Below are 11,420 nucleotides of genomic sequence, written 5' to 3'. Positions count from 1 at the left end.
CATAGCTTTGTATATGCAACTACTGTCATGTATATTTAAGAAGATGTGTTTAAGGTATCTTACTCTGCTGCACTTAATTCATATAGCATGATAAGGACAAGTGGAAAACCCTTTTTCCATATCTGCCCCAACTAGAGAACCTAGTGACATGCTATAGTATGTTAGAAAATGATCATCAGAAAAAACCAAAGTAGATGATGTCAGAAAAATCCATATAATGTAATAAACAGCATTGTACAGTATACCTACAATTATTTGTATCCCGGCCCACAGAGCCAGGATAAAAGCCAGAGACTGAGGACAAAGACGTTTATTTTTGCCAAGTAACAAATCATTTATTATTAAGATCCAGAGTGACCGATTTTAGTTCCTTTGACATCATCAGATAAGCAGAACATAGGAATAAAAGGAGGAAGCGTCCAGGGTTAAGGAGAGACTCTCTTCTGTAGCTGGAGGAACAATTACTGACCTGCTGAACATCAGTGCTGCTCTTACTCTCATCCTGTGGGAGGAGCTTGTGAAAAACCTGCCTGCATGTAACGTTCAAGTGCTCTAACGTGACAACATGTACCCAGTTCACACCACTGTTGTCCAGCCTTCAAAATAATATAATGAAAGAAAATCCTCCTGATGTTGTGGAAGCACGTGCCGTACAGGCATTTTGTAAAAAAGGAAAACATAGCACATGTCAATTAGAAAAACCAAGAACCTAAAATAAATATAAGACTACGTGTTCGATATCCTTCGAGTTGGAGTCATTAACTTTGTTTCACAGTACAATGTGTTGATGACTTAATCAAAGTCAAATGTAGCTGGGTTTGTTAAACATTCAAATACATGACATTATGTGTGTCGTTGACCGAGAGGAAACCTCTTTCATGATGTATGAGATGAAACAGTGAAATCTGTTTGACCCGCAGAACAAAACTGTTAAGACTTCTTAACACTAACTGTCTGATAAGGAACAAATTGATAAATAACATTAAAAATGAGGAAACAATCCAACTTAGCTTTGATTCTCTACAAAATATTAACCTTTTTATTCATTACTAATAGTTACTAAAAACGAACACAAGTATAATTAAGGAGAAGTGTTTGAGGTCTCTGTCACTCTGCTGCAGTTCAGTCATGATAAGGACAAGTGCAAACCCATTCTTCCACATCTGTTCAAACTATAAAACCTCCGCATTTAAAGGCAAAGTGTGGACACTAGTTTACACTCTTATTTAATATGGTGGTTGTTGACATCATTTGGACCTAAAGTGAACATTAACACAGTCCATCGATTCGTCCCTGCTTCAAACATGAAGCATTTACTGAACAGTAATCGCTCCGGTTTAGATCACCGGATGTCTCGTTGCCGTTTGCAGGAACAGAGCAGAAGTGGTTTGTGTGTCACTGAGCACATTAGTCATATCTGCACTGCTTTAAATAACACAACAGATATTTCCACAAATATACAGTAACATGATCCCAGGAAGTCGTACTGTTTACACACAACAGTACTTCATATTATTGTGTTAACACTACTACTGTCTGTTTCTCTTTCTGACTGCACCCACGCTAAGGACAGATATACAAATCTGACCCCTTCACAGTCCAGATGCCAGCTAACTGCTGTTTAGTCTTTATTAGTCCCACAATCCATTGCTTGAAGGAGGAAGCGGCGAGGTTTGGAGATAAAAAACGGCTACTTGTGTGTCACTGAGGAAGAGACCTTGTTCCCAGAGCTGGAAGAGAGGCGGCGTTAACTGTCTCTGCGGACGCTGCCTGAAGAGGTTCAGTGAGGAAAGGCGTCGAAACAATACATCAGATTTTATTATAGTATGTCAAAAACACTCAGTGCAGTACGTCATAGTATAGCTAAGGGGTTTTAATCTATCAAACGGAGGGTCAGTTGTTCAATCCCAGACCAAAACTAAAAGTATAGTATGTGGGATGAAGATGAAAATATCCCAAAAAACCACATAGTAAAACATTTTGTCCAACATGTAGGTATAAGAATGGAATGGCAGAATATTAGTAAAAAACGTCCCAGTATGTTGAAAATAACAGGAAAAAAATGTACAGTATACTGTAGTACATAGAAAATAAAATCTTAGTATATGATGTTGGAATATAATAACAACATCACGGTTTGGTTTAAATATCAGAAAAAGCACATTAGTATAATAATTATCAGATTAAAAACAACGTTTAAAAAAAATAAAACTATAGTATGCCATTAAAAAAGTAATACAAATGTAAATGTAATGAATGCCAAAACAATATCATATAAAGTCATTGTATAGCATGTCACATTGAAGTGTTATTGAAGTATTCTACAAAAAGTCCATAAAGGCCATAGTATAGTAAGTTCAAAGTTATTTGTATAGTTTGTAGTAAAATGCTTTAATGAAACTGCCATAGAATAGAATGTCTTAAAAAGTGGTAATAATTAGTAGCATGGGCACTTGCTACTAATTATTCAGTGACATCGCAGTTCTCTGCTGAGTGTAGGAGTTTAAAACCTGCGCCCTGAAACATCAGACAGTGTGTAGTCACTCACCGAGGATGCTGCGTTTGCACAGAGGACAGGTGTGGTGCAGCAGCAGCCAGGGGTCCACACACTCTCTGTGGTACTCGTGCAGACAGGGCAGCACCCGCAGGCACTGAGACACACACAGGAGACACACACAGGAGACACACACACACACACACACAGGAGACACACACAGGAGACACACACAGGAGACACACACAGGAGACACACGCAGGCAACACACAGGAGACACAGACAGACACACACAGGAGACACACGCAGGAGACACACACAGGAGACACACACAGGAGACACAGTCAGGAGACACAGACAGACACACACAGGAGAGACACACACAGGAGACACACACAGGAGACACACACAGGAGACACAGACAGACACACACAGGAGACACACACAGGAGACACACACAGGAGACACAGTTAGGAGACACAGACAGGAGACACAGTTAGGAGACACAGACAGGAGACACAGTCAGGAGACACACACAGGAGACACAGTTAGGAGACACAGACAGGAGACACAGTTAGGAGACACAGACAGGAGACACAGTCAGGAGACACACACAGGAGACACACACAGGAGACACACGCAGGCAACACACAGGAGACACAGACAGACACACACAGGAGACACACGCAGGAGACACACACAGGAGACACAGTCAGGAGACACAGACAGACACACACAGGAGAGACACACACAGGAGACACACACAGGAGACACACGCAGGAGACACACACAGGAGACACAGTTAGGAGACACAGACAGGAGACACAGTTAGGAGACACAGACAGGAGACACAGTTAGGAGACACACACAGGAGACACACACAGGAGACAGTCAGGAGACACACACAGGAGAGACACACACAGGAGAGACACACAGGAGACACAGTCAGGAGACACACACAGGAGACACACACAGGAGAGACACACACAGGAGACACACACAGGAGACACAGTTAGGAGACACAGACAGGAGACACAGACAGGAGACACAGTCAGGAGACACACACAGGAGACACACACAGGAGACACAGTCAGGAGACACACACAGGAGAGACACACACAGGAGAGACACACACAGGAGACACAGTCAGGAGACACACACAGGAGACACACACAGGAGAGACACACACAGGAGACACACACAGGAGACACAGTTAGGAGACACAGACAGGAGACACAGACAGGAGACACAGTCAGGAGACACACACAGGAGACACACACAGGAGACACAGTTAGGAGACACACACAGGAGACACAGTTAGGAGACACAGTCAGGAGAGACACACACAGGAGAGACACACAGGAGACACACACAGGAGACACAGTCAGGAGACACACACAGGAGACACAGTTAGGAGACACACACAGGAGACACAGTTAGGAGACACAGTCAGGAGACACACACAGGAGACACAGTCAGGAGACACACACAGGAGAGACACACACAGGAGAGACACACAGGAGACACACACAGGAGACACAGTCAGGAGACACACACAGGAGACACACACAGGAGAGACACACACAGGAGACACACACAGGAGACACACACAGGAGACACAGTCAGGAGACACACACAGGAGACACAGTTGTAACACACCACTGCAGAACCACCTGAACATCTGTATCCCTCAGAAACCCTTCCTGAGTCCTTGAACATCACCCCTCCCCCACCTGTGGTCTCACCTGGTTGTTGTTGAATGGCTCCAGACACACCGCACAGTTGTCCGCCTCCCCCGACTGGGAGGGGTCACACCACGGTTTGGGCTGGAGGTACGTTTTGGTCTTCAGGGACGACATTCTCTTCAGGACGTCCTGTTTAGGAAAGAGCTGAAGGACGCAACGCAGCAGAACATCACACGTTTTATAGAAGAACTGCGTGATAGATTATTAAAGCTTGAGCAAAAATGCATGTAATTGGGATATAGTGAGCATACGACTAGAGTTGTGTGAGGGTCTGTTAAATGGAATTCAAGCTCACACTATGTGAGTAGTGGGATATACAGCTGATCATCATTTGTGTTTAAAGAAGAATATTATTGTAGAGACTGCTGAAGAATGAGCTGTACTGATATCCTCAGTACCTCCAGGTCGTCGTTGAGCTGCTGGTCCTGGTGCTGCCAGCGGGCCTGAACGATGACTCCGGTGCTGATGATCAGAGCCACCAGGAGCACCGTGTCCCACAGCTGCTGCAGGTACTTCTACAGGGGGGGGGGGGGGGGGAGAGCAGCTCTTCAGCATCTGGATCACTGACATTCATTCAGCAGTCTGTAGCACATCCATACTCAGAAATTGCCTCCGGATATATAGGAGAGCAGAGAAATGGATTTGATACTATTTGTGGAATTAGATTCCCTTGGTGGCTGTGTAAGGAGTCCAAAAGTCAATTAAAGAATAAATAAAAGATGATGCAATAACATATTGGATGATCACGCTGCCTGCATGTATTAATGTTGACAACACTGAGAAATGATATGAATTAAAAAGTTGATGCAATGCAAGGTGCAATGTGTAATACGGAGCCATCTGCTTCAAAGAAACGGAGGTCAGCCTTTCACCTCTACTACTGGGTCCATACAATCCTATGTTTATATTTGGTATATATATATCTAACGTGGATCTTTGGAACATGCAGTAACACAAAATTGATCAGTATTTATACATATGTTATCCTGCTGCTTTCCTTTGTTTTGCTACACACACACAGAAGTACTCCCAAAGCCCTTTAAACAGACCTTAATGTGTTAAATATCTCCAACAGGAGTTTAAACAAGTGAACCAGCCTGTATTGGTGCAGCTCCCCCACCTGGACCTGAGAGTTGGTCTCCCCCGTGCAGATGACCCCCTGCCACTCTCCGTAGGGACCCCCTCTGGACCGACCGCAGCTGGACCACAGCGTGAGCGTGGCCCCCTGCCCCAACACACAGCAGACGCTCAGCCTGTCATCTGCTCACTCACCACTGGAGGGTGCTAAACACTGAGAAACACAGTCAGCTGACACTAGAGTGGGGGGCTCACCAGGTTGTCCTGCAGGATCGTCTTGTATGTGATCTTTGCTGTAGCTTGAAGACCCCTTTAGAGAGAGAGAGAGAGAGAGAGAGAGAGAGAGAGAGAGAGAGAGAGAGAGAGAGAGAGAGAGAGAGAGAGAGAGAGAGAGATTTTAGCCTTTGCTGACCGATTACATGCAGAACAATAATTGGGTCTCTTTAAACTGATTTAATGACATTACTTAATCAGATAGTGTAACTTACATGAATGACAAAGGACTTGTGACAATGACCTGATTCCTTCAGAATATACTGTAGGGCAGGGCTATTCAATTGGCGGCCCGCGGGCCAAATCCGGCCCCGGGGTGATATTTACTGGCCCTTTGAGTATAATGTTAAAAAGTCATCAATTTTTTTTTTAAAGATTTTTTTTTTTTTTGTGCCAGAGTGCCTTTATTCCAGAGAGGGTGTTACATTGAGAGATAGAGGGGTAGACAATGCCTGAAAACTTCGACGGGCTCGGGTTTCGAACCCACCTACTATACTGTAGTGACAACTCCTGTCATTGATTGCATCTCTGCGTGAATGATTAGATCATTTCACCTAAATGAAATCAAATGAAACATGTAGGCCTACTGAGTTCTGAACTTGCCATTTAGATCTATAAAGGCCTTGGGGCTATGTTGTTTGATTGAATTAAACACAATATATGCACTCCACTATGCTGTTGTAGTATTTACTGTATCTGAAGCTCTTAAATATGATTGCTCATATTTCAAGCCATCTTTTTCCCGGCCCCTTGCTTTGGATCATTTTCATCAACCGGCCCCCATTCCAAACTAATTGAATAGCCCTGCTGTAGGGTATGTTGTTGCACATATGCACAATTGTTTTAAAGGTACATGTGAAAATGTCTATTTCCATGTGAGCAGATGATGTAATAAATAAATAGTATGTTTTTCTGTACCTGAGCAGAGCTCCGATCAGCTTTGTGACATTTTCCGACGTCTGGATCACAATAATAGGCTTGGACAGCACCTGGGACAGATCCATCTGAAACAGACAAGGCAGATGTTAGAGAACTTTAATATGAAATGGTATAATCCATCATATATTTTCGATGTGGCGCCTGCAATTCAGTTTTTTTTCTGATGTGCAACTTCCAAAGAAGATTGCTGGAACACTAATGGATGCACACAAAATAATAACAGTAAGAGTCTCCAAAGTATGTCAATGACAGGGTTTTAGAACTTTACAATGGAACGCATTGAGAAAACAGCTGGTTGAGTTTGTGGAGATTTACCTCACTGACTGTGTTTTGGTTGAGAGCGAGAATGATCAGGGCAGACGCTCCGAGGACCAATGCTCGCTTCATCTTTAATGGAGATGGTACATGTTAATGTTGTCATACATATCAGTACCAATGTGAAAAATACCCCAACAGACTAAGAATACATTGAAACATCTTACTCTGTTGACCATTGCATCAGCGAAGGACTCTTGGTTCCCAGTGGAAGCTTTGATTTCGTCCATCTCCACAGGCACCACCCCGATCCACAGCTCCTGCTCTTTGGTGTCGTCCTCACCTTTTCCTCCGTTCACTTGTGTCTCCTCATTCTGAACCTTAGGACAGAAAGAAGGCTTAACCTCTTTACTGGAAGCTGTTTCACAAAGGAGCTCCTCTGCAGTGGCAGTTCAAGGAGGAAACTTGTTTACTTTTTACAAATAGTTGTGACCATCATTTTAAACAATACCACCTACATTCACTCAATTTACTATTAAAATACTGGTTGGATGTTGCTGACAATCGTGTGAGACAATTTAGAAGCGATGGCATAATAATAAATATTCTACTGAATAATCACTGCTTTGTTTTTTTCATGTGTTGGTTCCATTTTATTTCATAGGAGTTAATCATGACAGACAGATGTTCAAAATCAAAATGAATATGGAAATGTTAAGATTAGGGTTATACACAGGTTTTAAACTAATTTCGGCCAATACTGTGATCCAGGGGCGTCGCCTGGGCCTGAAAACATTCGGGGCTTAGCCCACAGTGGCGGCGGCACTAGTGGCATTTTTTACTGCAACACTCCCCACACAGTACACCCGCGACTGTTACAATAAAGGCTCGATAATCAGCTCACGGCATATAGGCAGGGGTAAAGTGGTATTTTTTATGAGTGGGGGGCAGACCTCACCTCCTCTAGGGGGGTCCGGGGGGATGCTCCCCCGGGAAGATTTTTTTTAAAATATTGAAGTTAAAAGCATCAATCTGGTGCACTTTGAGAGCAAAATGAAGAGATCTATGGATACCTCTCTCAGCACCCATATGAAACAGAACTGTAAACAGATGTACTTTTTCTTTATGGATATTTTACTAATCACTCCCCTTTTAAACTCTATTCTTGTTTTACTGCCATATAGTATTTCATAACTGTTTTTCCTTTATTCTCTTGTTTTTTTTATAACTATAATGATCATATGAAGGTGTGCCGCGGAAATAATCTTTTGAATAATTTGTGACCAAACAGTTTGAGACCCACTGAGATAACTTAGACTAAAGTTAAGTATCTAAACACTCAGAGAGTCCTTTAGCTCACCTGAGTCTCTCAGTCTGAGAGGAGAGGACTCTCCTCCAGCTTGTTGTGGAACAAACAGCTCCTTATGTCCGTTAGTGCAGCTAGCTAACCAGATGCTAACAACAGGTCCCTGCTGGCAGCGGTCCCTCTCTCTCTCTCTATCACACTAAATGCGCTATTGCCACACACACACAGAGCCGAGCTTGAATGACACAAGCACACGTTTATTTCCATGCAACTCTCTGATTGGTCTGGTGTCATGCCTCTGTTGCATTCACTGAACACGGGAAATTACAGTGTTGCCGTCCTCTCTTGTGTCATGATGAGGTTCACGTAAAGCACGGTTAATGTATTATATTATTGAGGGAGAATTGTCCGGGGCTACAGAAAAAACATTCGGGGCTAAAGCCCCGGATGCCCAGGCCAGGCGACGCCACTGCTGTGATCTAATATCATATTTTGCTAACGTTTTTACATTTTTTGAATTAATAATAAGTGCCATCAATGATGCTCTTTTGGTGATTTACACATCTCCAGGTTTCCACCCGAATGCAACAGTTCAGAACAGACGTGCAATGTTTACCATGATTTACTGCCCTCTGACCGACTCACCAGGACCAGCTCTCCCTCCAGCTCCTCCTGGTCCTCGTCCTGGGTCTCGGAGCTCCTGCTGCTCTCCCTGCCGGACTCCATCACCTCCCCCTGGAGCACAGCGCTGACGCCGGGCCGCTGCTCCAGGAAAACCTCCACCAGAGCGACCTGCTCCGCGGAGACCAGCAGCCCCGGCCACCGCAGCAGGACGAGCGGTAACATTACCCAAAGACAGCACCAGCACCGAGCTAAAGCCATGACCCGAACAACAACAACAACACAACACAGAGAGAATACGAAAAACGTGTATAAATATAAAAACCTAATCAAATGTCACCCGTCATTTCATAGAAGCTGCCATCATTCCTGTTCGCCAATTAGCTAGCTGGACCACTCAGAGAATGTAAACAACCACAGGCAACTTCCGGACCTGACCGGAAGAAGCCGGAGGATTATCATCTTGTATACACATCGGTAGAGATCAAAGTTGTGACTTGTGAGTGACGCATTACCACGAATTAAATCATATATCAAATGAATACGCTTACTATCTAACACATTAAGTTGAATTAAAATATATTAAGCGGTTATCCCGTTGATTTACAGTTACAGTTTTGAGTTTTCTTTTGACCTTTTCTGCTACCAGAGAAGAACGTAGCAACGAGAGAGCGTTCCGTCCCATACTTCTCTCTTTGATTTAAAGCCGCGGTCCAGACACGCTAAAACTGGTGCGGTGTTTATTAAAATGTAAGAGCTGTGTTTGACGCATAGACTGTATAAATATAGGACCTCTGGTATTCCTTAGTGTTTAATGTTAGTTCAATATTTTGAGTAAGTGAGCTCTGAAATTGAAACCGAAGACAACCAAGCTCATACTTGTTTCACTTTGCACCAACACACTGTGACAATATAATGACGACCCAATATTAAAACAAATATGATGTGTGACGAGGTGCTCGCCATGTGCACGCTATGCTAATTCAATCTGGTTTAATGCACAGTGGTTCAGCAAATTGGCTCTCCTGTCACACTAAAACAAATGCCGGTACGCAATGTAGGCAGTGGCGGCCGGTCCATAGGGGCGCTAGGGGCGCCGCCCCACCTCTTCCCATATTGAAAAAAATAATAATAATAATTAAAATTAAAATAAAAAAAAAAAAATATGTTTAAAAAAATATATATGTTTTTATTTTTATTTTTAATGAACAAGGTAAATATTATATAATTGGTATCAGTAAAATGTATAATCTACAATAAAATCTCGTTTAAAATTGTGTTACGATGTCTAAAGTTACTGATAAGTCACATGTTTCCTGCCTGGCCTTGCCCATGCACCTTCTCTCGTCTGGGCGCTAAGAGAGGAGCCTTCAACCAGTGCAGCAGCAGCCACCAGCAGCTGACTGTTGCTATCTGTAACGTGTAAACTATGCCGCGAAAATATAATTTCAGCCAATCAGCGTCGTCAAAGATGACGGTCACCGGGCGCCAATGTCAGCGCCCAGTGCAGTCTGTGAGTAGTTTGGACAGTGACTCGTATCCGGTTGACGCAGTAGTTGATGAGGATGGCTTCGTGTGCAGGTGGAGTCTCCGGACCTCGGTCCCCGCCTAATTCTGTTCAAGAGCTAATCTCCAATCCTTTCGAAAGGAGAAGTTTGGCAGATAAATTGTTGCTTAAAGACCTTGCACCGGACCAACCCGATTTGAATATATCGCAGCAATCTCGTGAAAAAGACAACATTTATACACGAGGCTTCACAAGTAGCTGGTACACAAGAAAGGCTTGGCTAGCTGGATGCAAACAGGTAAATGCTGTCTTTTGTTTCCCATGCTTGGATATCACTTTATATGTAGAGAGGAGGTTTCCCATGGTTGTTAGAAGTTTATTAATAAGTGGGCATTTATCACAGAAGTGATTGTTCTGTCTCCACGTTTGTTGCATTGTCTGTGATGTATTTTCCAACGGTTATAGCTCCTGTCCCAGCAACACTACACGGTTTGCAGCTCCACCACATTTTTGGTTTATCTTCGGTGTCGCTTAAAATCTGCTTCCCATCGGACTAAAACCTCCACGTAATCTGAAGACAGATACTTGAAGTTATTTAAACCTTTTGCAAACTTTATGTTCTTTCTTGCTCTAGCCTTGCCAGTTACATTGTACATAACACATATATTATCATTATGCTAACTGGTTGTTCGTGTTAGACGATGTAGCTTTTTCATTTCTGAGTTATTGCTATATGTAAACAAGCCTGTTTGTAAATAATCCTCAGAGAAACAAAGAAAAAACACAATTTATGACATTTTGTGCTGTGGTTATTTTTTTTTAAATTGCATTTATTCACAGTTCAGTTTGAAATGCTGTAGTGACTTGTATTGAACCACTTAAATATTTATAATTAATGCTACTGAAAAGATGCTATTAATTTTATATCTCACATGCAGTTCACTGTAAAGCTACTTGGTGAAGGTGTTGGTTCATAAAACATGAACAGTTTTAAGAAAGAAAAAAACAGACCAGTTCTGAGAACACAAATTCCTGGTAAAGTAGTAGATGTTCAGGTTGATAAATAATATTTTCCACACTGAAGATTATGGAGGTATTGATCAGTCTTCTCATATTTTTAAGCCTCGATTTCTCCTTTCCCCCCCCCTCTAACATCACCAGAAGTCATCATTTAAGGGGTCATTTCTCGAAAAAAATGTACGG

General features: G+C 42.9%; 1 protein-coding gene across 1 annotated transcript; it reads right to left on the bottom strand.

Annotated features, from left to right (window-relative positions):
• Positions 1-295: 295 nt before the first annotated feature.
• Positions 296-9,158, bottom strand: rnf215 (ring finger protein 215). Its single transcript, XM_034117999.1, has 10 exons — positions 8,735-9,158; positions 7,011-7,163; positions 6,844-6,915; positions 6,508-6,593; positions 5,572-5,626; positions 5,360-5,464; positions 4,638-4,754; positions 4,240-4,383; positions 2,549-2,651; positions 296-1,770 (listed from the first exon to the last, which is right to left on the bottom strand). The coding sequence occupies exons 1-10, from the start codon at positions 8,969-8,971 to the stop codon at positions 1,748-1,750; spliced, it is 1,095 nt and encodes a 364-aa protein (XP_033973890.1). The 5' UTR covers positions 8,972-9,158; the 3' UTR covers positions 296-1,747.
• Between the last annotated feature and the right edge of the window lie 2,262 nt (positions 9,159-11,420).

This window comes from Trematomus bernacchii, unplaced genomic scaffold (genome assembly GCF_902827165.1).
Source record: "Trematomus bernacchii unplaced genomic scaffold, fTreBer1.1, whole genome shotgun sequence".
Classification (NCBI taxonomy): Eukaryota; Metazoa; Chordata; class Actinopteri; order Perciformes; family Nototheniidae; genus Trematomus; species Trematomus bernacchii.
This window is presented reverse-complemented; position numbering and strand designations above follow the sequence as displayed.